The following is a 26,957-nucleotide window of genomic DNA, read 5'->3' as shown; positions in this document are numbered from 1 at the left end:
TAGATTTATTTCTCTGTCATTTTGTCCTCCTCAGGTAAGGAAGAACCACACGTAGAGGTAAGTTGACAGGATGGCCCTAGAAACAAAGGACGTCGTCGATGGCAAAGATAGACGATCAGTCACATCACTTCTTAAAAAAATTGAAGAAAATCTCTAACGATATTCTCCCTATTTTGATCCATTCTCGATCTTTTTTCCCGTTCTTTTTTTTTTTATTTTCTCTCATCTATAACAGCTTCACTTTAAAGAGAATCACAAAGAAAAAGAAGAAAAAAAAAATCCCTTCATAACAAAAAATCGTAAAAAGAAATAATTAAAAAGAAGAAAAAATTTCTTCACAATAGAAATCGGAACCTAAATAAAACCCTTAAGGTTTGTCTAAGGACGATGTCAGGCCATGAACCTTGTGCTTTGGCAACCATTCCCATAGTGCCTGTGTGCACCAGCTTCCACTTCCAAGCGCTGTGGTTGAATGATTGCAGGAAAACATACTGGCCCATAATTCCACACCATCGTTTTGAAACGCTGACAACAGATCCTGCTAATTTCTACCAACTAAGAAACCTCATAAATATTTTTCTACCAGTCACATACTTGTACTCACAGAGTAATGTCGTCCAGTCTGATAGGAAGTATGCAATCGTTTCCCAGATGTCCATGACATGATGATCAACATGTATATCCAAGTAATAAGGATATCGGCGTTTAATGCATGTAGAACCAAGTCTCCATTAACTCTACGGATATCAACTGCAAGTCAAAAAGCCATGCTGTACCTCACACTGATTGTAGGAGAGTGAAGTGTGAGAGAGAAACCCTTTGCGGAAGACCATAGGGTAACTGGCGTGGAGTTTGTCATTGAGGAATGCAAGATCTAGCTTCAGGATTCCAAAATGTATTTTTATCATTTAATGTGATATTTTTTTTAATTCAATTTGAATTCAAACATATACACTCTTTGACTGTATGGTACAATAAAATATTACATAAGACTAAGACAATACATCGGGATACATTGCTTCTAATCATACTAAATTGACAACACCCTCATAAACTGCAACTACGATGGTACGATACACGTAGCATACGGCATATAAATACCTTACGTGAAATACATTAGCAGTAATAAACTTAATGATCTGCACTTATTGAACCATCCTTCCCGCTAGATGTCTTCAACCTCTTCCTCTTCTCCTCGGCCTTTAGAGTATCAGCTGTCTCTTTCTTTCGAGAGCTACGTAAACACATGCATGCCTAATATATTCCAACACAATCCCTTCTATGACAACTGGATCTGAGTTCGGATCAAATTGAATTAAAAGAAGAATATCACATAAAATGATAAAAATGCATATAAATAGAACATTACAAAGGAATTCATTTTTTCACCCTATAACCTATGGTTGTAAATAATTTTTGAAATTAGTCCATCACATAAGAAAAATATTAGTGATTTTTTCTAGATTTTTGAAAATTTATTTGAGATCCTAAAATTTATTAGAACTTTTAAAAATAGTATTTTTGGAGAATTTTAGTTTAAATTCTACACATGTTTTTTTTTGGGTAAATCTAATTAAAATAAGTTGCACATGAATTATGAAACACGTAAAAAAGTAGTTTTAGAATTTTTAGAGTAACAGAAAACCACTGTTTTATACAGAGAAGATGAAGGGTCTGTACTTTCCATCCGAATTACATTTATTTAATCATTTATGTTAAAAATAAAAAAATAAAAAAAATCAATAATCTGGGCTTGCGGGCTTCCTCGTCCCAACTTGGGCTGGTGTCATCCCTGCCCAGAGCGAAGCAGCATCCTCCAAGGCCCACACAGAGAAGCCCAGCACAGCCCAGTCCAGCAGCAAGCGCCGAGCGCTAAACTGTAAAATCGGCGGCGAGCCGGCGATGGGTGCCGCCGGTTCGCATTCGTCGTCGGAGGTGGAGGTGGTGCCGTGGTGGTGCGCGACGATGAGGGTGAGAAAGGACGGGCGCGTTCGCGCGGAGGGGGTGTTCCCGCTGCTCCGTTCTTCGGTGCGGTGGGGAGCGCGTGGCTGGTCCGTAGGGGGCCGGTTGCTTCGCCGAGGGTTTGGTCGAAGGGCCCGCTCCTCCATCTCCCAGCAGAGCAGCGGCTTCATCATCAGTCAGCAGCTTGTCTGGAGGTACGCAGTGCTAGATTATCTGTTCTGATAGTTTTACCATCGGAAATTCCCCTGTTTAGAAATTTGCATTTGGATCCCCTGTTTAGAAATTTGCATTTGGATCCCCTGTTTAGAAATTTGCATTTGGATGGTGCCCAATTATTTCACCCAAGTTTTATGCTTGGGGCCGAATAGGAAGTTGCTTTTTTGCATTGCGAAACTACGATGGTGCTTAACGATGGCAAGAACAAGTGCCTTTACTCTCTTCAATACAAAACGCTCTCGAAAATATACTCCGTCGCAATTGCGGGACTCATTTGCCCCCATTAGTAACAACAAATGATCTAGCTAGGATTTCGCGGATAATTGCTTTCGATGGAGGAATCAATCGTTGGGTGAAATAATTTGTTATGCTAAAATCTGATTAACGAACATGGTGCTAAGTTTTCACAACTCCTCTTCGACAGCAGCTTTTGAAATAAGCGCAACACGACAACTGCAATCTGGCGCTAAGCATGATATCTTCACTGATGGAACTACTCAGAACTCACTAGAGGAAGTGCTAACAAATAAAGGACATTCTTGATATCATGCTTTTCATTGCATCCTGTGGTGTTCTATTTCATCCAATCCTTCGAAACATTTATTAACTCAGTAAAATTTCCCATATCCTGTTTTCACCGCACAGTTTCATTCTCTTCAATATTTATTTAGTCTGGTTATTCTCATCTCTACACCATATTGCTGAGCTTCTCCACGAACTGAACAATATTATTCATGTTCCTCACTATTGTTTCATCCTCAGAGAGTAGCTTATATTCCCATTCTATTGAACCACAAGTTCAGTTTCCACTAGCAAGTAGAAATATAGAGCAATCCACTTCAGCATCCAAATTAGAAGTTACAAACACACCACAGTAACCATACAACCTCCCACATTAGAGAACAGGGTACAAAGCTCTCTACACTCTACTCTCCCACATGGGAGTTGAATAGAAATCACAAAAAATCAGCAACAAGAAAAATAAAAAAGTATTACCGATAACATACAAAGCACTAATCAGGTTCCCAAGCAAAAGCTTAACATATTTCAGGACATTATTGCAGTCTTGCTGCATGACTTCTGGCTGTATAGTATCAGACTTGTCCTTCAAGGTGCCTTGGGGTGCTCTGGAAGTATGTCCTCAACCTTCACTTTACTCTTGTTTCGGTTTTGCCCGGTGATGCCTATCTGAACATTTAGGTCCTCTACTGTCACGTCCTGGGACACCTCCTCGGTCTCTAAGCTCCCTATGCTCTCTATTGCCCTTGGTCCAGTCCTTAATTTTCGTGCGCTTCGATTCTGATCTGGTGGTTCCTCGCATCTGTACCAGCTTGCTGCATCCCCTCCACAGTATTGAAGTTGTTATTTCTGTCATCATTATCCAGAAGATCTGTAGGAGCATTGTTTTCAGAGGCATCATCCGTTGGCCACAAGCTACTCTTCTCGATGCCACAGTGCCAAAGCAAGGCCCAAATGTTGGTTATGAACTCCCCTCCAGACTTGAGACACTTCTTGTGTGCCTCTGCATTCCAAGTGGGTGCAATGTGTATAATTAATTCAGTCCATACCCCTGCCAGGATCTCCCAGCAGCCTTCTTCGCCCTCATGATCTAGTAGTGCTTTGCCCAGCATTGCATCTTTTTTCACAACATCTTCTCCCTTCTTTACGTTGTCAGAGTCTTCTGCAGCTTTATATGCTTCTAAGCGCAGTTTGTAGTACCTGATTTCTAACGAATCACAGCCTTTTAGAATGTCATCGCGGGCACTCTTCACAGTTTTTTGGAAGACCATTTCGGGCACAAGAAAGCTATCAGGAATCAGGTCAGGCTTTGAAACAAGTAGATATGCACAGTACCGCGACAAGCTATTCGCTATGATGTATCTTTTCTTGAGCTCTTCAGATAACTTCCTATCATCCGATTTGGGTGAGCAGCAATCTTCGAAGCACGACAAGAGGGAGCAAAAAAAACTAGGGTTGCTGGTGTATGCCATTGCCCTTCTTCTCTTCTTTCTTTTCATCCACATTGATAAGATATGGTTTGGATGAGCAGCAACATGTGAAGCAGGACAAGAGGGAGAACAGAAACCCAGGTTTGCTTAAGTCAACGCCTTGTGTTTTAGCAAGCGCGATCTCGCAGAGACTGGTCGCAATGTTCCACACCAGAATGACATCAGCGCTTGTCTGCAGGTCAAAGCAGGCCCAGCCGTACCGCTTCTTTCCATCGCTGTTAAATGTCGTGATGACCTTGTGGCTCCTCAAAATTTCTGCTAGGATTGGCTGGCCCTGTGTAGTCCAGGATTGCACGGAGCTTATGCAGGACTGCTGGCCTGATACATTCTGGAACATTGATGGCACTACCGAGCTTTGTCCCATCGTCCCGCTTTGGAACCATTCCTGTGGTTATCTTGTCAGGGTGATACAAACTTCCCGAGGCTCACCACAAACTTGGGAGCTCAACGGGCAACGCCTTACCGTCTAGGTGGACGAACCACCAAGAGTAAAGAACTTAAAACCACCGGCTTTGACGAACAAACGAGTGCTCAAAGATGACTTTGTACTTCACTAGCACTCTTGCTTAAATTCACTCAACCCAAGCAAAGATCTCAACAAGAATCTCAAAAGAGGAGTGAAAATGAGCTTTTAATGTGATAGAAGCCTTTTGTCTCAAAGCTGGTCGGAATTAAAGAGGTCAGAGGCTGTTGCATTGAAGGGTGTGGGGGTTTTTATACTCCACACTCAAAAACTAGCCATTATGCTTTGAAAAAGTGCGGACCCTCCACAGAAAAGTGCGGACTATACGCAGTTAGCCGAGAACTCACCAAAGTGCGGACCCTCCGCACAGAAGTGCGGACCTTCCGCATTTTTCTGAAACAAAAGTTTTAGGGCTAACTTTCTACGACTCTTATGGGTTTGTTTGGACTTTTGAGCACTGTTTCTGTACAAACAAGTAGATTTCATATCCCCTTTATAGTACGGCATCCTAAACTCAAAAATAAAGCATAAAAGAATTCAAAAAGCATAGGAGCCAAATCGCTTTCCTTTACCCATTTTTGGGGGATTCACAACGCATCACATTTCTTACTTGATGGAATTAACACATGTCCAAAACTCATAAAACTCATTAGTTCTTTTATTGTTTTGTCATTATCACCAAAACCCACTTGGAGGCCTAGATGCACTTTCATGATGTCCGTAAATTGATTATAAGAATAAGAAGCAGTTTCTAGGCATAGAGCAGATCCGTGCACACTTGTTTTGCAGGAGTTTCAATCCTAGCTATATCCATTGGATCGAGCACAGTGAAAATGAGGAGGTTGTGCATGATGAGCAGTCCACAGTCGAAGAAGACAGAGGCAACGATATGACGGCTGATGAAGACATCGATATGTCGGTGTTTGTAGCGAACATAGCCTTTTTAGGGTATGTGTGATTTTAGTGATTAATGACAACATAATCAATAGGACCAACATGTTTGTTAAGTATATGTTATATTAGAAGAAGCCACCAAAGCCGAACTCAAGAAAGGTTGAATTAGATGAGTTCAGATAAAATTACACTCAAAGAATGGTCCGGTGTTAATATGAACACCAGATTATCCAGTGATATCTGAGATAGCCTCACCGGAGTATTTTCCAAGTGATGCTGCAAATTCTAGTCTGATGTGGTTGTATACACCGGATGATCTGGTGATCAGAAGTATACATGCCGAACAAATGCACAGTGAAGAAGTGGCTCGGTTGGCTCAAGTCTACACACTGAATAGTCCAGTGATGGAGTTAAAAGTTACACCAGAATATCAGGTGTTCACAATGTGTTTGTGTGGGGTGCAACGGCTAGTTTTCTACTGCTGTACACACCGGATGGTCTGGTGTTTATACTGTTGTTAACATCGGATCATCCGGTGTTCACAGTCTTCTTTGACCGTTGGAGCAACGGCTAGTTCGCAGGGTTAAAGCTATTTATACCCCCCATTTGGTCATTTGAATGTGCTGGAGTTCAGGGAAGCTAAGACATCCAAGTCACCAAAATACTTAAAATGATCATCCAAGGCAATTAAGCACATAATTAGGAAGTGATTAGTGCTAACAGGGCTAGAGAGAGTTATTGCTAGGTGTTGCTTCCTAGATAGAGGATCAATGAGTGATCCTAACTTGTACCAAATGGTGCGCCGACACCTTAGAGTCTTGGTGACTCGTCGACACCTTGGACCTTGGTGGCTCAATCTTATTGACCCTCCGACTTGGTATGGAGCAGTGGTAAGACTCTTGTATGGGGACGTGAAGACTTTTGCTTTGGTGGCTCAAGGTCCGAAGTGAAGACGACGATAAGTGACCGAAAGAGATTGTTGTGAGGCCTTACCTTAGTGGCTTGACGGCTCAACCTATTTAAGACCTAGGTGGATTAAGGGCCATGACTGGGTGCCGTCCGGGAGCTATAGCCTAGGTGGCTGCTCTAACCTAGAGGTAGAGTTTATGCCATCGGTACCACAGGATAAAAATCCCTTGTACTAAGTTTGCTCTCTCTACTTTATTTACATTTCTGCATTTACTTCTTGCAATATATCCTTGCATGTTTACCTTTATCCATTAGTTTGCTATGATTGGCTATTGGACCTTTATACATTAGTGAACTGAGACGACGCAGAGAGGCAAGCGGACAGGAACGGTGCAGAAGGGCATCGTTCTGTCCTGTCGCATTAAATGCAGCAAGATAAGGCTCTACGAGCTAAGCAAAGATGATGCGCGGCAGTACGATATACAATGTCAACAACCGAATCGAGAACAAGAACGTTTTTAGTTGACCTACTCAAACAAAGAGTAGACGTGGTTTGAAATCCTTCATAACAATGTCAACAACCGAATCTTGAGGACCATATTCCCAACTCAAACTTTAGGTGCAAAATTGAGAAAGTCATCAAAACGAGTCCTTTGAAAGACTGGTAAAAATATATAACACTGTATATTAACATCTGCTATTATATTATCGATGAACATTGTTGCAAATAATAATTATAATCAATAAAACAAAAAAATTCACCTAATTTTCCTCCAACCTTGCCATCAGCCATGTGAGCATCGTGGAAACTGCCATAGCCCCAGGTGATATCCACAAGCAAACCATTAAGATCTAACATAAGAAGCTTTTTCTTGGGAAAACCCTCTAAAGTATTGTCCTTATGGATAGTCAATTTTGAGTTTTTTCATACATATTTCAGCCACATTGGAAGGATTCAGGCAGTTAACATTGTGATCTTTTGATAAGCATTCTATATCTTGCCCTTGCAGTTTATTTATCTCAATATTTGTACTGTCCAAATTCACTTGTGACTCTGAAGCAGACAACTGTTGTGTGGGTTCCTGTTGAACAAAACAAATACGTACACAGATGAATGGGTTCAAATAATAGGGTCTAAGGGTAGTACAGATGCATATAGTGATGTGATATGAAAAACTAACCATAATATTACTTGGTTCTTGTTCCTTGACGGCTTTCTGTTGGAATGAGCGCGCCTCTTGCAGTTGGAGCTTGAGCTCCACGTTGCACTTCTTGGCCACCTCGAGCTCAGCCTGCAACTGGCTCGTCCTTGTATCAAGGGAATATCCGTGTAGCACAATGCTTTTCAGAACATTCAATATCAGGGTCGGAAACTCCGACCAGTCGAGGGCAGCGACTGAGGGTTCCCCCACCCCTGGCTTGCTGATCGGAGCAGCAAGGGGAGTTGGGGCGACAGCAAGAGGAGCTGGTAGAGTGGCCAGGTTAGGAGCACTTGGGGTTGCAAAGAGATCGGAGGCCTGCGATGAGCCGGCATTGCAAGAGCAGGATACGGTTAGTTGAGCAGAAAGTTAAAGACAACAGAACAAGTGCAGAAAGTAAAGAGAACTAGTCGAATATATCCTGCCCTTGCAGTGCCGGCTCCTTGCAGGCCTTCGATCACTTTGCGGCTCCAAGTGCTCCTAACCTGGCCGTTCTACCAGCTCCTCCTGCTGTCGCCCCAACTCCCCTTGCTGCTCTAATCAGCATACCGGGGGTGAGGGAAACCTCAGTCGCTGCCCTCGACTGGTCGGAGTTCCCGACCCCGGTATTGAATGTTGTGGAAATCATTGTGTTGTACGCACATTCCCTTAGTACGAGGTCGAGCCAGTTGGAGGCTGAGCTCGAGGTGGTCAAAAAGCGCAACGCAGAGCTCAAACTCCAGCTGCAAGAAGCGGGCTCCTTCCAACAGAAAGCCGTTAAGGAACAAGAACCAAGCAATATTGTGGTTAGTTTTTCATATCGCATCACTGAATGCATCTGTAGTACCCTTAGACCCTATTATTTGAACCCACTCATCTGTATACGCTATTGTTTTGTTCAACAGGAACCCACACAACAGTTTTCTGCTTAAGTCACAATTGAATTTGGATGGTGCAAATATTGAGACAAATAAACTGTAAGAGCAAGATATAGTGTGCTCATTAAAAGATCAAAATGTTATCTGTTCCTTCGAGTGTGGCTGAAACATGTATGGAAAAACTCAAAATTGACTATTCACAAGGACGATGTCGTAGAGGGTTTTTCAACAAAAAGCTTCTTATCTTAGATCTTAATAGTTTGCTTGTAGATATCACATGTGGCAATGGCAGCTTCAATGATGCTCACATAGCTAATGGCAAGGTTGGAGCAATGTTCATCTATAATATGATAGCAGATGCTAATATACAGTGTTATATCTTTTTACCAGGCTTCCAAATACCTCACTTTGATGACTTTCTCAACTTTTGCACCCAAAAGTTTGAGTTGGGAATATAGTCCTTAAGAGAAATGTATGCTCTCTTCTCATCTTGAGTTCCCCTTTTTGGCTTTCCCATTTTATTTACTTGGTACTTAGTTCTAATTGCTCAAAAAAAATCTCGATTCAGTTGTTAACATTGTTACGAAGGATTTCAAACCACGCCTACTATTTGTTTGGGTAGATTAACTAAAAACGTTTTTGTTCTCATTTTGAGTTTTCCTTTGGTCCTAATATGTTTATGGCCTTAATTCGGCCAGGATATGTCTCGATGCACAGAAATCAAGTATAAAACACTGGGGAACAAAGAGAAACCATTGGTTCTGAAGGAATTGAGGAAGTAGTGGAATAAGGAAAAACCTGATCTTCCATGGGAAGAGGGGGACTATTCACCTTCAAACACATTACTCGTGGATGATTCTCCTTACAAAGCTCTGCGCAATCCTGTATTAGTTCAGCCTCTTCAATCTGCTAGTTTTTTTAATACGTAAACTTAATATCACTCTCACAATTTTCATGTCTATCTTGTGCAGCCACATACCGCAATTTTCCCTTTCCCCTACAGTCATCGGAACGAGAAAGATAATTCATTGGGTATGTGATCATTACTTATTGATGCCCTACATAATACAACTTATTTATGCTGTAAATTACAATTTCCAATAAGCAGGCCCCGGTGGAGACCTTCGCGTGTATCTGCAGAATCTAGCCATTGCAGATGATGTTCAGTGTTATGTTCGCGAAAATCCATTTGGTCAACCTTTTATTACCGAGAGTGATACAAATTGGGGCTTCTATGCGCCAATTGCTGGTAAACAGGTAAAGGGTGTGCGCCCTTAACTATGTGTGCTTGAAGTCCCCTATCTCCTTCAAGGAGTGCTATTTGTATCCCTGTGTAGGCTTGACGAAAGGTATCAAATGAATGAATGGTGTGACAGTGCCTCGGAATGTTGCATTGCCTACAATTGCTTCGTGTTGATTATTTTTTTTCAAAATTTTCTCCTCTCATGTTTCAGGTACGATTTTTATATTCCCATCTGTACAACCATCTGTACAACCTCCTGATCACTTTATATTCCCATCGCTTTCATCACCACTATACTAGGAATAGTAAGTACATTAGTTGAGATGGCTAATCATTTAAATTTGAGAAAGTTAGCTGAATACATTACAAAGAGGCAAACAATATCTGTTCCAGAATCAGCCTAAATAAATCTCATTGCTTATTCTATCTAGCTCAAATGATGCAGTCTTTCTTTCATGCTCAGTTAGTTACTAGTAGATTGGCGCGTTTTGCTGCTCCCATTTTAAATAAATGTTATGCTTGAATATTGTGTGATTTGTAGTAGCTTTAATAGCATATGGAGGACACCGATTTTTTCACCATTATTATATGTTATTGGAAGAGAAACATTGGATTCATTTAGACTCATGTATGTAATATATATATATACACACACACATAATATATTGCTGAGTAGTAGCTACGTCAGTAATACGGAACTAACAAAATTTGTTTCATATTAGTGCACTGATTTTTCCACCGTTAGTATATGTTATCGAAAGTGGGATGTTGAATTCATCTGAACTCATGTATGTAATATACATATATAAATATATATATATATATATTTGTATCTATATAGATTTATATATATATATACATAATATATTTGTGGACAGTAGTTGCGTTAGTAATACAAATGTAACAAAATTTGTTTTGTATTTTTTTTTTAGTTTTAGTTTTTTTTCCTATGCACTTTAGATTGTTTCAGTCGATTTATCAATATAACTAATTTTCCTTTCACATTTTCCTAGTATCTCCAAAAATAGAAAGTATATTATATGTATACAAATACGTATATACATATATGCACATACATATACATATACGCATCCATATACATATATATATATGTATCCGTACATATACGTATCCATATACATATATGTGTATACGTATCTGTATAAAATGATGGGTGTGGCCCTGCTACAGTAACATAACCCCTGAACCCTCGGGGATTCCGCCGCCGTTAGTATATAGGATTGATAAGTACAAATTGCAGACAGATGCAAATGAGGCAATGGCAGGCTTACATGCGATCAGAAAGGCGGCAAAAGTGTGGTGTGATATCTTCAATTTTGTAATCCACTTGTACCGAGGGTGTGCCAAGATGCACGTCAAGGTACCTACAAAGAGGCGAACAAAAATACATATTAGAGAATAGTTAAAATAGAGCAAGAATACCTATTGTATAAATTGAAGAGCATACCTAAGATAAATGGATGGGTCATTGCGCGCTTCAATTCGATTGTTTGCCTGGACAATGTTCTTGATTCCTTTGTTGATGAAGTAGTTGAACGAGGCGATATGCTCCTTCACGAGCCCTCTAACCTGGGGATTCCATCAAATAAGTTCAATAAGAAAGATTCAACAAGGGCTTCGAACTGAATAGTTGTTGGCACCGTATCAGAAAGACCTATTTCATGAGTTGCTAGTCAAGAATAAGCAAGGAATGAAATGAATCATACATCAAACACTAGGCTGGAATCATACATTAGGCTGAGATGTGCAGCATGATCCATTATCAGACTTCAGCCTGATGGTTTAGTTGGATACAGGAATTTCATAAGAATCAATTCAATCACAGTAGGAATTAAGAAAAGAAAAATCTCACGTTGAAAATGGAAACCACAGGGAACTTAAGGATTCGAATGGCATTAGAATTCTAGTAACAGGTCAATAAGGTGAGTGCGGCTTTTATGTATATCGCTGACCTACATTAAAACAATCAGACTAACGCACTGCCTACTACCTGAAATGATTGTCCCGTGAATGCAGCAAACATTAAAAATTGAGTGTACTAAAATTGTTGGTTGAATTAAATCCACAGGCAGTAGCATCGGTAGAACGAGAACGCTATGCTGACCTTGAGGAAGGCGGGGAGGAGCGCTAACTTGTCGCTTGCTCACCGAAAGCACTCCGTGACACCTATCAAATTACGACCGTTGGAATGAGATATTCAAAAATTCATAAAATATTTATACTACTTTTGATGAAGAAAATTTTATATGTAAATCAACAATTCACTAAATTCAGTATCAAACAATTCGTTAATCAATAATTCAGCAAAAACAATCATTAGTGATAGGTCAAGATTACGATCCGTTACTATTATACCATCATTAGTGATGGATCACGGTTATGATCCGTCACTAATGACCTTCGGCAAAAGGTTAAAAGGATAAAATATTCGACTTACATCAGAGTGCACACGAGTGTGAGGTGGTAAGTGTGTTGCGTGCGAGAGGAGATCGTGGGACTCATGAGGTGGTAAGTGTGTTGCGTGCGAGAGGAGATCGTGGGTTCGATTCCCACAAAACGTAGAGTATAAAACAGTGTGAATAATAGCAAGTGACACGTGACGATGGCAGCTGCTTTGGGATGGTTCGGATGAAAAAATATTTTTTTGACTTTTTTTCATATAAAAAAAAAGCGTTCATCAGCAAGCCCTACAGTAGTCCGTGATGCTGGAGTAGGGCGGTGTGAGCCCATCAACGACATCCCCACCGGCGCTAGTGCCGGCGCACGCCGATCTCTGCTGGAAGAAGATGTCCGCGACGTCGTGGTATAAAGGGTCGAACCCAACGACAGCAGGCTGATGATCCCCGTAGAGTCCGCCATGATCGATCTCCTCCTCCTGCTCCCAACATGGAGTGCATGCGAGTCTGGGAGCTGATCAAGCTTGAGATCCAGCATGGAATGGGGGTAACGAGCTAGCTAGAGGCGTTGAACTGAGCGAGTAGTCTTTGCCCCTTAGGAGCAAACGAGACGAGGATGTAGGAACAAAAATTAGCTAGCTTCTGTGCGCGTGCGTTGTATGAAATTCTACTGGCTTAAATTGGTTGTTTGAAAAAAAAGAGAGAAAGGATCGAGTTTGGCAGCATATATGAGGTCGGTACCAATGCCATCCCTATCCACGTGTGTGTACAAGGAATTGCACTGGTGTACCGCCCAAAAGCATTCACATTTCATATGACAAAAAAAATGCTCAGCTGGAGACGTACGAGATACACGCGTAAGCAAAGTACAAAGGAAAAAAATATCTCGAGGATTCTCCTACAGCAAACAAAAAAAACCTTGTATCTTAAGCAAAGTTTAGGTTGGGCATCGTTATTGTCGGCCTATGGCCGAGCACCCTGTAGGGGTGTATCAGTTGAGTGTTTAGCTTTTTTTTCTTGGCTTTTGTGTTTATTGTCTTATTTTATTTTAAGATTAGACGTCAACATCCAAGAGCAAGAGTTTGCAGGTCTCATGGACGACCAAACTCTAATCGATTTATTAATTTTATGATTATTGATGAATTATTAATTGTATGATTCTTGATGAATTATCGACGAAGGAAACGATTAGATCGGAGTTGTGACAGTGGAGATATAGCTTGGAGAGCGTGAAAGAAGAGCGTAGGAATTTTTCTGGGATTTTCTGGAGGGTTTTGGAATTTTCTAGGATTTTCTTGCAAATTTTAGGAATTAAAGAAACACTAAAAAGAATTAAAACAGATTATTCCAAATTATTTTACTAAAGAAAACTTATTTTCTAATTATTTACCATTTTCCATAATTAAAAACATAGAAAACCTATTAAAATATTATTCTAGATTTTCTAAATTATATTCATAATTAAAATATTTATTTTACCATTGAAAAACATATATAAGCCTATTTTCTGGATTAAACAATTACCGGGGGTTTTGCAAATCTAAATTACTGTTAGGGGGTTTTTGCAACTAAATGGCTTATGGGGGAAAACTCAAAAGGGAGTGACTTATAGGGGGGTTGTGCATTTTTACCTTGTTTTTTTCCTTTTTTGGCACGTGAGCGTCGGTGCGTCTGCGCGGCGTGCGTTGGCGGATGGATGGATGACGCGAGTTGCCGGCAGATGGACGAAATCTGATCCTTTCGCACGTTCTTATTTCGCATGTGTTGCTGTACTCGCATCCTAAAGCATGGGGACGAAGGATGTGACGCGCACTAACGTTTTATCATGACTAGTTTTCTGCCCTTTGCAATAAGCCAAAAATTTGTTAAACAAAAGTGGCGTGAGATCATACTAAACGTGACATAACCCTAACAAAAGAACATTGATATATTGTTGAAGTGGAAGCTGCGTCAAGGTGCTAAAGAGTGTCGAAGGTGCATTATACTCACATGTGGACTAACGGAAATGCAAATATTCATGAGATCTCCCATGCCTTCTTGTCCTTGCACCATACCCATCAATTTATGCATCTGAGCACGCATTTGGAAAAGCTGGGCAACCAGTTGGCTCACCTAATAGTGAAAGATGACAGTCTTGTTAGCTCCATGGCTTGGTATAATAAAAACATTGTGGACTTGTGGTGACTGAACTAAACCTCTTGTTCGGTCTTTCCAGACTCCTCAGCCACTCTGATCCTCCTCTCGCGTGATTCGGCCAATAACTCTGGCCTCTCCCTTTCATCTGCACACGCCAAAATAAAAAATAATCAGGCATCTGCCCACGACACAATTGACCATACAAGTAGGCTTCATATGTATATCTAAAACTGAGGAGGAATGTACCAGCAGTCATTGCATTGATCATCAACTCCACGAATGCAAGTCTTTTCTCTGCTTCCCGTATTTGTGCAGGAGTAAGCTATTCGGAACGAGAAAAGGTGTTAAGTGCTGGCGTTTATCATATCAAATTTAAATATAGTTATAATGCATAGCTGTCAAGTTGGAGAACAAATTAATTCGACATATTCATGTACCTTGTTCATGCCTGGAATCATTCCAATCACGTGGCTCATGGAACCCATTTTCGCAACATTTTGGGATTGCTTTAAGAAGTCATTGAAGTCGAATTTTGCACTCATGATCTTCTTCTGCAACTATACAGCTTCTTCTTGCCGCATCTATTTGCATCAGTCGTAAAGTGGTAACAACATAAAATCATCACAATATTGCTTAGGACCACACAAAAGGAGCAGTTTTGCAAGAAGATACTTACGACTTCTTGTGCTTTTTCAACAAATGAAGTACATCTCCCATTCCCAAAACTCGCTGTGCCATGCGATCAGGATAGAAAAGCTCAAGGTCCTCCAATCGTTCCCCTCGCCCTACAAATTTGATGGGCTTCCCAGATACCTTCATGATTAATTAAGCAGTGATGTTCTCTTCTAATACCAGATGATGATAAGAAATGTACGAACTTACTACAGTGGATGCACACCGCAAGGTAACTGCTAAGGATTTAAGACCTGCCCATATGTATGTATGCAGTGCAGTGCAAAAGATAGTCTGAAGGTGAAGCATAGATTTTTTTTTCCCCTTTCATAAATGCAACATACAAATGGGAGCAGAGCAAAGCAGCCCAGCAGAAGTTATACAAGTGAAAAACGCCATCAGCAACTACTGAACTACACATAACACATGAGCTAATTATCAAATGGTGAAAGGAACTGCAATTTAAGTCAACCAGTGCAAGAATATTAATAAATGGATAATAATCATCTTGGTTTTGAGGTGAGGCAGTGACTCTTTATTTTGACTACACAAAAATGCAGCAAGGTCAATAGCAGTTTCCCTGATGCATCATGAAGAAAGATAGCTGGTCATCCATTGAATGAATAAGAAAAGGTGCACAACAGAGCATGCAAGTAAGATCGCATTCCAGACAATCGAGAATAGATACAATTAATCAGGAAGAGCTCGCGTGTGGATCTCGTACCGCGTGCGGCGCTTGCGTGTCAGGCGGCTTTTCGAAGAGCTCGCGCACGCCGGGGAGCTTCTTTGCGGCGCCGAAGTAGCGGCACCCGGGGCCACGGCCCGAGGGGTTGGGGACGGCGACGATATTGCCGTCGAGGTCAGGCATGAGTGGCCGCACTCGCGGAGGAGCTTGTTGATCTCGTCGTTGAGGTCGCGGAGGTGGTGCTCGCCGAGGCCCTCGTTCTGGATCTCGGCGACCTTGGCGCCGATCTCGCGGAGGATCTCGGAGCGCCAGCGCTCGGCATCCACGAGGTTGCGGCACTCGGAGGCGAGGTAGGGCCGGCGCTCCCGGGGCTTGCGCTTCTCCTCGTGCTTCATCGTGATGAAGCGGTTGAGCATCGACTGCGCCTTCTCCTCGTTGCTAGCCATGGCGGCCGATCGGGTGGAGGCGGCGAAGTTCTTGAGCAGGGCGAGGGTTTGGGGCGAGAGGATGGAGGAGGGGCACCATGATCTGGCCGACGGGAGAGGGCGGCGGCCGGGGAATGAGAGCTCACCGAGATCCAAATTGAGGACGGGAGAGTGGGAGCGGTTGGGATGGGGTTAGTTGCAGGTGAGAGCTGGCGGCGGGGGATCCCGGTTTTCTCGGATCGAGGAGATGGGGCGTTGGATCGATGGGCGGAGGAACCGGAGGAGGGGGGTGCGACTGCAAACACTAAGGGCTAGTTTGGGAGATCCGATCCACACCGGGATTCCGGCCTTTTTTTCCGGGTGAAGAGCCCACGGGGCAATCTCTCACGGACCAGAAAATCGCATCATTTGAGACGCCCATCAGACGGTGTTTTACGGCCCAATCTCCATCGTTTCCGCCGGGGAAGAAGCCATGCCTCTGTAGGTCGGGAACCATTCCCCGTCTCAACTCGTGACGCCGCCTCGACCTTCCTCTGCCTACACCTCCCGCCGATCGCCATCCCGTGCTCCCTCTCCTTTCCCCGGCGATAGCACCCTCGCCTCGCCTCTCTTCCCCATTCAGCTAGTGGATCCTCCTGTTGAAAAAAGTACCTCTGAACAAAGCATCCAGCCAATACCTCCTGTCTCTGATCCTAGTGGTATCATATATGGTGGTACAAATCCCTTTTCTTCATGTTTAGATAGGCAAGGGACGTCAAGTGCATATACTGGACCCAGTGAAGTTCAATCTGCACCGTCCAATCTGAATTTAGGATAGCAAGAAGTTGACAGCGGGAAAAAGTGCAAGAAAAGTCAAGTTGCCGCTACTCTTGAAGATTACTTGAACTAAAAAAGAAATAAACGGGAAAAACTTTGGAAGCTCTAAATGAAAAGAAAAGGCATTAAGATGATTTCTCCGTTGAAAAGTGTATTGATATCGTGGATGCTATGAAAGAACTAACTGATGAGGAGAAAGCATCTACATTAGAGCTCTTCGAATCTGAGATGAACAGATAAATATTTATGAAAACCAAGAACTATAATGTGCAATTGATTTGGCTGAAAAGGAAAATTAGGTATGTTCACAACTTTCTATCCATGATCTCTGAATCATGGATTTCTTGCTGGGAGCTTACAACTTTCTTTGTACTACTTGCAGTCGGTTTGGTAGAAGCAATGCATCGATCTCAGAGATAGGAACAAATTACTCCATAGGTATGTTCCTTTGCATATAGCATTTGCTTGTCATCAAGAGAAAGTTTACCAAATTGTAAAAATTCATTTCAGAATAGCCTCATCGCCAATGTTCTGGAGGATGCTATCATGCACTTCAGAGCAAAAGCTTATTTCTCTTTACTTTTGGCTCAGATTTGTTCCTTTTTTGATTTCTATGAATTGATACCTAGTTTGATCGTAGCTAGCTCCAGCCAGCTTTCTATCCAATTCGTCCTCCCTCCCTCAATTTTGTTATGAATTTTCAGCTGCCACACATTCTTCTCTCTAAGAATGAGCACAGATAACATTCTGTTGGGATCTATAGTTGATTCAAAGCTAGAAATTTAAATTATGTTGGGATGTATAGTTTAAGAAAATTCTGCAGCCATCTTGCAGGACATTTAAGAAAATTTTGCAGCCATATTGTGAGTTGAGATATATAGTTGATTCAAAGCTAGAAATGTTGTTGTGTCCTGATTTTATCTACTTTTAATACTAACGCTGGAAAGCTTGTCTAACCTGAATCAATTCATGAATAGTTGATAATTGAGATGTCAATATACTCCAATCTTCATTCAGATGTTGTACGCACATTTGCATAATTTACTTTCTAAGTACATAAACTGAGAAAGTTGATTTTACAAGCTTTGCTGTCAATTTTGATTCAGTTTTTCAGTTAAGTTGGGGAGTGAAAGTGCTAATGGAATAGATCTGAGTTTAATTCATAACAGTCTTTTGATTTCTCTATGTTTTGTTTTGCCACTTTGATTTGAGTATCTCTAGTGACCTAACTCTGTATGTATTCCAGGAGCTGAAGTTTCAGAGACGAGTCACCAATCAATTGTTTGAATGCCACCAATAAACTAGCTACTCATCAGCATCTGATTCATATCATGCTTTTGTTGTCCACTAGTTCTTATAGGAAGATAACAATGCACTGGACTCTATTATGTTTGGTACTTTAATAACTATCATGGATTCCTATCTAAGAAGCTATCTAACTTGTCATATGTTTAGATTATTGAGTTTTGTGGTACATGATGTAAGATCCTGCTGGAAGCTATTTTTTAAAATGTAATAAGATTATAGCATTATTCCTGCCCTGGGATAGCTATTTTGATTTTCTGCTGCGCGATTTGATCAAAATTTCTACTGTAAGATTATAGAAAGTTGTGTAAGCACAGAGAAATTTCTGTTGTGCGATTTGATCAAAATTTCTGTATGCTTCGTGCTTTCTCCTGTGCGATCTTATCAAATTTCTGTAATTTATATACTGCACAGTTTCCCTGGAATTTATACTTCCAAATGGTGACAGGGAACCACCCCCAGAGAGGGAAATCTCCCCTGCTGGTGGAGGGGGATTCATATGTCAAAATAATCCCCCCCCCCCCCCAATGGTTTAGCTCCTTGGTTTTCCCTCCCCATGCTTCCAAACTAAGCCTAAAGGTAGTAGGGCGCATCAAAGCAACGCGGATGGATGGAGACCGGTGAGGTTTGTCATTGCGGGAAGAGTGGAGCCGGCATGGTGCAGGCCGTTGAGGACTGGCGTGACCGATGGGGCAAGACGTTGCGTGTGTAGGCCGACGGGAAGTGCCAATGCTGCTCTCAACAGGGAGACGGCGAAGCGGGGGCTGTCCAGAACAACTACCCAAGAAAGTGAACAACTGAGAATCTAATAGATATGAATAGATAATAAGGCATAACAACTACAACTTGATCATCAAATCGAATCACCAATTGCGCGATGACGCACTCGTAGTCTGCAGTAAGCATTTGTCAGGCTGCCGTACTATGTAGATTTGATCTCCCACACTGTTCTCTCCATATGTGTCCTGGTTATGGTGCCATGTCCAAAAGGCATATGTTGAATTCACAACCTGTATCCATATAAAGGTATATCTGAGAACTCAGAGATTACAAAACCAGACCATATAATACAATAACTGAAGTTGATAAAAGCAACGTATAATTGTATATGCTAGTAAGTGCGGCATGACTGAACTTGCATCATGGACAAAACAGAGAGCCGACAAAGAAATTTTAAGTGAATAAGTAACCTCTAGGATCCCATGACCAAAGCTACTCTCCCTAAATGCACTTCATTCTAGCTGTCGGTCCAAGCAAAATTTGCCCTTGGCAGGGCCAGAAGTGAAGTTCAGATGGCAGACTCCACCAAATTCAGGACGGTTATCACCCAGTGAGGGACATTTTCCAGGGTCATATGCATGATCAATGTCGATTTTCTCAATGTTCCCTCCATCTCCGATGGTGATGTAAACCGGTCCACAGGGGTCCAATGTGTAGTTGAATACTCGGTTCATCCTTTCATATGCATGTACCTTTAGCATCCAAATGCAAAATCAAAGATATCAGTGACTTGAAACAAATCTAGAATAATTTAAGTGTTCAAACCAATCTTAGGAGTAACATTACTGTTAGCACTTAGCAGGGGCGCATTTCACGATATATATTTGGGTTATTGGTAACCATGGCCACAGTGGGCTATGTATTAAATAGCAAATGGTACATGAAACCAAACATGAAAGATATTTTAAATGCACAGGTAAACATCCACTGTCCAGTGAGACAGAAAGTTGCTTTCGCAGTCTTGAAACACAATGTAAATAGATTGTAGGAATGAAATTTGAACCAAACCTTTACCAGTTGTGTATGCTTACATGGCCCAAGAAGACAATGTCAACACGATGTTTGTACAAGAGTTCTCCCATTTCATGCCTCATGCACTCAAATTCCTGGCAGTGCAAGGAATAGCTGTTATACCAAGGTGGATGCCAAGCAGCCACAACCCAAAGGGTGACTCCTCAATCAACCCTCTGCAAATCCTTCTCTAACCACAAGTATTGAGCTCCTACAATGCACAGACCAAATGTTACACTGTCAGCTGTGGACAAAATGGGAATTTAATTCTATAAGTTCTGATAGTACATTGGTTATATTCTATAAGTTAGCATTGAGCAACAATCAAGTAGGCCATCAAGATGAAACAGTGGTGAATGAATTTTTACCTGTGCGGTTGTAGTCGACGTACGCACCGAGCATGATAAAATGGATGGCACCGGCGTTGAAGGAGTAGTAGAATTTGGTGTTGGATCCAGACTCCTCTGATGGAACAGCGAAGCGTGCCAAGTATGACGTGAAGGTCATTGCGCCACCGTGCCCCTGCGGCTTGATCTCATGGTTTTCCTCTATCACCATCATTGGGATCTTCGACGTAATTGGCTCCATGAACAATGCAGGCACAGAAAATAGACCACATGAACTACTAATTACGGGCACACATGACGAAAGAAAGGAAACTAATTAATTAACTATTGCGGCTGATCCAAAAATTGAAGCAGCTAGGAGTAGAGTATTGATTTGGGATCACTGAAGAAATGAAGTAGTTACCTTCCCCATCCATCCCATCTTGGCTGATAGGACTCCCGAATCGAAGCATTGGGAAAGGAGCAGGAGAAGCATGAGACCCCCTTGCCACCAGTGGAGAGGTACTAGTTGGCGTAGGTCATGTCCCCGACCATGAGGATTAGGGAGGGGTCGTTTTTGGTGAGGTATTTGATAGTAGCGGTGGAGTTGCCGGTGAGGCCTAGGTCCCCGAGCACTGCGACACGCCGCTGGTAGTACCCAGCCCCTGACGCGGGCAACATGGTGAAGGACCGCTTGTCGCCGAGGCCACCGGGGAGGGCGCTGTTGTCACAGCAGTAGTAGTACCGTGTGTCCGGCCGCAGGCCGCGGAGGCGGATGTGGTGGATGGCACCGAAGGTGTAGTTGAGTAGGGCCGAGTATGGGTACAGCTGGTTGTGCACCTCCGCAGACCCTGTGGTGACATGCGGGTAGGTGGTGGTAGAGGAGACGCTGCGATCACCGTACCAGACCTTGCCGCGGATGGCGGCAAGGTCGAGCGGGGCGAGGTCAGACCCCACCTACGCACGACCCATGACCTAGGAGACCCACAGCGAATCGGCTTTGGCGGAGGCCGCGAGTGTGATCTTCTCAGGAGCCGGCGGGAGCGCGCGGGGCGTGAGGCGTTGGTCGGAGAGTGAGACATCGTCGCTGCCCTGCTGGAGCGAGCGGTCGAAGGACCCCAGTACCGAGCGGCGGCCGGGAGATCCGTACATCGCAATCATCGCTAAATCGAGATGGGTCATAAAGGAATCGACGAGGGTTTGCCTTCAGTGGTCACCGGTTGGGCAGGAGGTGAACAAACAAGGTGGGGACAGCGTAGTCGAGGATGCCGACTGCGACCCGATTCGACGGTCGAGATCTTGCGGCCACGACGGCAGGGAGCGGGGACTGGGAGGACATGAAGCACGCGACAAATCTGGTCTTTAGCAACCCGTCCATGCACGAACCTCATCAGATCTAGACGGTTCCGCCAGTGGACCATGGTCGGCTGCCGCCTTTTATGTCGGACGTCAAAGAGAGAGAGAGAGGATGGTGCGAGGAGAGAAAAAGAACCTGGTGGGAATGGGATTTGGATGGATCTGGGTGGGGGAGCAATGGGGAAGAAGTCTAGTTTATTTTTTCTCGTTGACATTGAAATTATCTTTTCGTGAAAAAAAGTACGCTAAAATCAGAGTTTCTATACAAAAGTTACGCCCGTTTTATTGAACATAGCAGAAAAGTCGTGTGCTATAGCCCACTAAAACAGCCAGAAATGTGAAAAACAGGCACTGGAGTGGCAGGAGGCGTGGATGTCACGATGCACCAAAAGACTAGATGGTAGATACACAGGACACGCAACTACGAGGACAAGTTCAGACGGAGCACGCAACACCTGATTGGCCGAGCCATCCAAGGCCTCGAACACTCAAAAAACCACAAAAAAAGTGTGCTCTGGCTCTAAATTTTGGGGTCAAACTGGACAACAGGACGAAGTCGAGTTTATTTTTTCTCGTCGAGCCCAAAATTATCTTTCCGTGAAACAAAAGCACGCCAAAATCGGAGTTTCTATACAAAAGTTACGCCCATTTTACTTAACACAACCAAAAAGTCGTGTGCTATAGCCCACTAAAACTGCAAAAAATGTGAAAAATAGCTATATGAGTTGCTGGAGGCGTGGATCTCCCCGATGCACCTGAAAACCTAGAAGGTAGATACAAAGGACACGCAACTACGAGGACAAGTTAAGATGGAATACGCAGCACCTGATTTTTCGAGCCTTTCAGGGCCCCGGGGACTTCAAAAATCCGAAAAAAGTTGCTTTGGCTTTGAATTTTGTGGTCAAACTAAGCAACAAGACGAAGCCTAGTTGATTTTTTACTCGTCAGCCTCGAAAGTATATTTCCGTGAAAAAAAGTATGCTAAAATCGAAGTTTCTATGCAAAAGTTACGCCCATTTTACTGAATACAGACAAAAAATTGTGTGCTATAGCCACTAAAATAGCAAAAAAACATGAAAACCAGCATTAGGAACGGTTGAATGCATGGATCTCCCCGATGCACTCAAAAACCTAGAAGGTAGATACACAGGACACACAACTATAAGAATAAGTTAAGACGGAGTACGCAGCACCTGATTTCCCGAGCCTTTCAGGGTTCCGGGACCTTAAAAAACCCCAAAATAGTGTGCTTTGGCTCTAAACTTTAGGGACAGACTGGGCAATAGAATGAAGTCTAGTTAATTTTTTTCTCATTAGCCTCGAAATTATCTTTCCGTGAAAAAAAAGTACACTAAAATCGGAGTTTCGATGCCCATTTTATTGAACATAGCCGAAAAATTGTGCTCTATAGCCCACTGAAACAGCCAAAAATGTGAAAAATAGGCAATTGAGCGGCTGGAGGTGTCGATCTCCCCGATGCACTTGAAGACCTAGAAGGTACATACACAGGACACGCAACTACGAGGACAAGTTAAGACGGAGCACGCAACACCTGATTTCCCGAGCCTTCTAGGGCCCCGGGGACTTCAAAAAACCCCAAAAAAGTGTACTCTGGCTCTGGATTTTGGGGTCAAAATGGGCAATAAGACGAAGTCTAGTTGATTTTTTCTAGTCTATCTTTCCATGAAAAAAAGTATGTTAAAATTGGAGTTTCTATGCAAAAGTTATGCCCATTTTACTGAACACATCCGAAAAGTCGTGTGCTATAGCCCACTAAAACAACCAAAAACATGAAAAACAGCTATAGGAGCGGCTCGAGGTGTGGATCTCCCTGATGCACCTGAAAACCTAGAAGGTAGATACATAGGATACACAAATACGAGGAAAAGTTAAGACAGAGCACGCAATACCTGATTACCCGAGCCTTCCAGGGCCCCGGGGACTAAAAAACTCCAAAAAAAGTGTGCTCTGACTTTGAATTTTGGGGTAAAACTGTGCAACAGGACGAAACCTAGTTGATTTTTCCTCGTCGGGCTAGAAATTATCTTTCCGTGAAAAAAACATTACGCTAAAATTGGAGTTTCTATGCAAAAGTTGCGCTCATTTATGAACACAGCCGAAAAGTCGTGTGCTATAGACCACTAAAACAACAAAAAAACATGAAAAACAAGTAATGGAGTGGTAGGAGCCGTGTATGTCATGATGCACCCGAAAACCTAGAAGGTAGATACACAGGACACACAACTACGAGGACAAGTTAAGATGGAGCACGCATTACCTGATTCCCAAGCATTCCAAGGCATCAGGGAATAAAAAAACCCCAAAAAAGTGTCCTCTAACTTTGATTTTGGGGTCAAACTGGGCAAGAAGACAAAGTCTAGTTGATTTTTTCACATCGGCCTCGAAATTGTCTTTTCGTGAAAAAATATACGCCAAAATCGGAGTTTCTATGCAAAAGTTACGCCCATTTTACTGAACATAGCCGAAAAGTCATTCGCTATAGCTCACTAAAACAGCTAAAAACGTGAAAAACAGGCAATTGAGCGGCTGGAGACGTGGATATCGTGATGCACCTGAAAGCCTAGAGGAAAAGTTGTGTTCTATAGCCCACTAAAACGGTAAAAAACGTGAAAAACAGGCAATGGAACGGCATGAGACGTGGATGTCGCGATGCACTTGAAAGCCTAGATGGTAGATACACAAGACACATAACTACGAGGACAAGTTAAGACGGAGCACGCAATACCTAATTGCCTGAGCCTTCCAAGGCCCCGGGGACTAACCCCCCCCCCCCCCAAAAAAAGTGTGCTTTGCCTCTGAATTTGGGGTCAAACTGGGTAACAGGTTGAAGTCTACTTGATTTTTTTCTCGTCGGCCTAGAAATTATCTTTTCATGAAAAAAAAGTATGCCAAAATCAGAGTTTATATGCAAGAGTTACCCCATTTTAATGAACATAGCCGAAAAGTCGTGTGCTATAGCCCATTAAAACATCCAAAAATGTTCAAAACAGCTAAGGAGCGGCTGAGGGCATGGATCTCCCCGATGCACCTAAAAACCTAGAAGGTAGATACATAGGACATGGAACTACACTGACAAGTTAAGACGGAGCATACAACACCTGATTTCCCGAGCCTTCCAATGCCTCGAGGACTTAAAAAATTCTAAAAAAGTATGCTCTAGCTCTGGATTTTGGGGTCAAACTGGGCAACAAGATGAAGCCTAATTGATTTTTTCTCGTCGACCTCAAAATTATCTTTTCGTGAAAAAAAGTACGCTAAAATTGGAGTTTCTATGCAAAAATTACTCCCATTATACTAAACACAACTAAAAAGTCGTGTGTTATAACCCACTAAAATAACCAAAAACGTGAAAAATAGGCAATAGAGCGGTAGGAGGCGTGGATGTCATGATGCATCCGAAAGTTTAGAAGGTAGATACATAAGACACGCAACTATAGGGACAAGTTAAGATGGAGCATGCAACACTTTATTGCCCCGAGCCATCTAGTGCCTCGAGGACTAAAAACCCCAAAAAAGTGTGCTCTGCATCTGGATTTTGGGTTCAAATTGGGCAACAGGTTGAAGTCTAGTTGATTTTTTCTCGTCGTCCTAGAAATTATCCTTCTGTGAAAAAAAAAGTATGTCAAAATCAGTGTTTCTATGCAAAAGTTACGCCTATTTTACTGAACACAGCCGAAAAGTCGTGTGCTATAACCTACTAAAATAGCAAAAAATATGAAAAACAGGCAATGGAGTGGCAGGAGGCGTGGATGTCGTGATGCACCCGAAAGCCTAGAAGGTAGATACAAAGGACACACCTCTACGAAGATAAATTAAGATGAATCACACATCACCTGATTCCCGAGCCTTTCAAGGCACCGGGGACAAAAAAACCCCAAAAAAGTAAGCTATAGCTCTAGATTTTGGGGGTAAAACTGGGCAACAGGACAAAGTCGAGTTGATTTTTTTTCATCGACCTCAAATTATCTTTTTGTGAAAAAAATACGCCAGTGAAAAAAAAAAAAACAGGCCACGATAACTAAAATAAACATATCTGTAACATGACCGGTCGTCTTGGTGTGCCAAAAGTCACTGACGATTTTCGATAGAAATTATCTGTAATAAGACACATATGGATATTAAGAAAAATCATTTATGATATATCATAAGACACAGATAGATATTAAGAAAAACTATCTGTGATGTATCATAAAACATATACAAATATTAAGAAAAACATCTATGATATATCATAAGACACACACATGGACAGTATGAAAAACCATCCATGATACGAAGACACAGATGAATAATAAGAAAACCGTATGTGATGTGAAGATACAGACGGACATTAAGAAAAACCATATGCGATGTGAAGACACCGAGAAACATTAGGAAAAAATCATATGTGTCTGTAGGATAAATATTTTATAAATTTTCAAATAGAGTCAAATAAAGAAAATTTTTATATAAAATTATAGCTCTCGACAAGTTCTATAACTTTGCAGTCTATAATGTTTTCATTTGAAGTAATTGAGATACCTAAATAATTATCTAAAGTTTCGGATAACAAGGATCAATATAATAAAATATCATATTACTATTAGTAATGATGTATATGTGAGATAGTAAGAAAAATACACACGAGGCCAAATATCCTAGGTTTGATGCCCACAAACTATACTCGCGCTTATTTCATATGAAAAATCACGTAACTTCTGTGATTATGTGATTACATGATATGGGTCGTGTGACTAGTGATGATGTGGCCTAGGCGCAAATTTATTTATTTGTTTTTCCTAGAATCTAGTATGAGAAGGCATGCCTACCGAGCACAATTTTAGTTGTCCTACCCAGCTGTACCCACTTTTGGGTCTTTTTGGAATCCGGAACGTAGGATTTTCAAAAGAAAACGTAGAATGTCTCGACTCGGTGTATCAGCTGCACCAGCTAGTGCATGCATCAGCTAGTGCATGCATCTGCCGGTCCTTGCATCCAGCGTCTCGACTCGGTGTATCAGCTGCCGGTCCCTATGGAGTGTCAAGGAGCAGTGTTGGGCGTTGAACATACCTGACGCGCCATGGTTGGTGCAAAACACTGCCATTTGCTCCCACTTGTAACAGTGCACAGCTGACGGTCGTTCATCTGGCTGTTCAAACACAGAGGCATTGGGATCAGACGACCGAAGGGGCCACCAGGCAGCGATCATAGCAGCGCACGGGAGAAGCATCGCGCATGGCACCTAGTGAGAAGCCCAACTGGATTTGAGATATGGA

General features: G+C 42.3%; 2 protein-coding genes and 1 pseudogene across 12 annotated transcripts; 1 reads left to right on the top strand and 2 right to left on the bottom strand.

Annotated features, from left to right (window-relative positions):
• The first annotated feature begins 1,892 nt into the window (after window positions 1-1,892).
• Window positions 1,893-18,422, top strand: LOC133887064 (uncharacterized). 2 transcript variants are annotated; one of them, XM_062326975.1, is made up of 3 exons: window positions 1,893-2,156; window positions 17,286-17,341; window positions 18,150-18,422. In XM_062326975.1, exons 1-3 carry the CDS (start codon window positions 1,903-1,905, stop codon window positions 18,188-18,190), a joined length of 351 nt encoding a protein of 116 aa, XP_062182959.1. In that variant the 5' UTR covers window positions 1,893-1,902; the 3' UTR covers window positions 18,191-18,422. The 2 variants fall into 2 exon arrangements, with proteins under 2 accessions (XP_062182959.1, XP_062182958.1); XM_062326974.1 differs by lacking the exons at window positions 17,286-17,341; window positions 18,150-18,422 and adding exons at window positions 9,481-9,541; window positions 9,618-9,715.
• LOC133887062 (signal recognition particle subunit SRP54, chloroplastic-like) lies at window positions 2,945-14,886 on the bottom strand. Of its 10 annotated transcripts, none has more exons than XR_009903515.1 (8): window positions 14,743-14,886; window positions 14,552-14,627; window positions 14,365-14,450; window positions 14,159-14,281; window positions 11,221-11,342; window positions 11,045-11,137; window positions 7,635-7,970; window positions 2,945-7,535 (listed from the first exon to the last, which is right to left on the bottom strand). XR_009903515.1 is itself a non-coding variant. In XM_062326964.1 (7 exons), exons 1-7 carry the CDS (start codon window positions 14,845-14,847, stop codon window positions 7,814-7,816), a joined length of 762 nt encoding a protein of 253 aa, XP_062182948.1. In that variant the 5' UTR covers window positions 14,848-14,886; the 3' UTR covers window positions 2,945-7,813. The 10 variants fall into 10 exon arrangements, 8 of the variants coding, with proteins under 8 accessions (XP_062182948.1, XP_062182949.1, XP_062182953.1 ...); XR_009903514.1 differs by having other exon boundaries at window positions 7,646-7,970; XM_062326964.1 differs by having other exon boundaries at window positions 2,945-7,970.
• Window positions 18,423-19,071: 649 nt separating the features above from the next.
• LOC133886486 (purple acid phosphatase 23-like) lies at window positions 19,072-21,486 on the bottom strand (annotated as a pseudogene).
• Window positions 21,487-26,957: the final 5,471 nt, after the last annotated feature.

This window comes from Phragmites australis, chromosome 12 (assembly GCF_958298935.1).
Source record: "Phragmites australis chromosome 12, lpPhrAust1.1, whole genome shotgun sequence".
In the NCBI taxonomy this organism is placed as follows: domain Eukaryota; kingdom Viridiplantae; phylum Streptophyta; class Magnoliopsida; order Poales; family Poaceae; genus Phragmites; species Phragmites australis.
This window is presented reverse-complemented; position numbering and strand designations above follow the sequence as displayed.

Coding starts and splice junctions, on each gene's coding strand:
- LOC133887062 (XM_062326964.1), bottom strand. CDS start 14,847: ATGAGTGCAAAATTCGACTTCAATGACTTCTTAAAGCAATCCCAAAAT. Junction 14,451..14,551: donor GATCAATGCAATGACTGCTG/GTACATTCCTCC, acceptor TGGCGTGTGCAG/ATGAAAGGGAGAGGCCAGAG. Junction 14,282..14,364: donor CTGGAAAGACCGAACAAGAG/GTTTAGTTCAGT, acceptor TTTCACTATTAG/GTGAGCCAACTGGTTGCCCA.
- LOC133887064 (XM_062326974.1), top strand. CDS start 1,903: ATGGGTGCCGCCGGTTCGCATTCGTCGTCGGAGGTGGAGGTGGTGCCG. Junction 2,157..9,480: donor AGTCAGCAGCTTGTCTGGAG/GTACGCAGTGCT, acceptor TATCTTGTGCAG/CCACATACCGCAATTTTCCC. Junction 9,542..9,617: donor CGAGAAAGATAATTCATTGG/GTATGTGATCAT, acceptor TCCAATAAGCAG/GCCCCGGTGGAGACCTTCGC.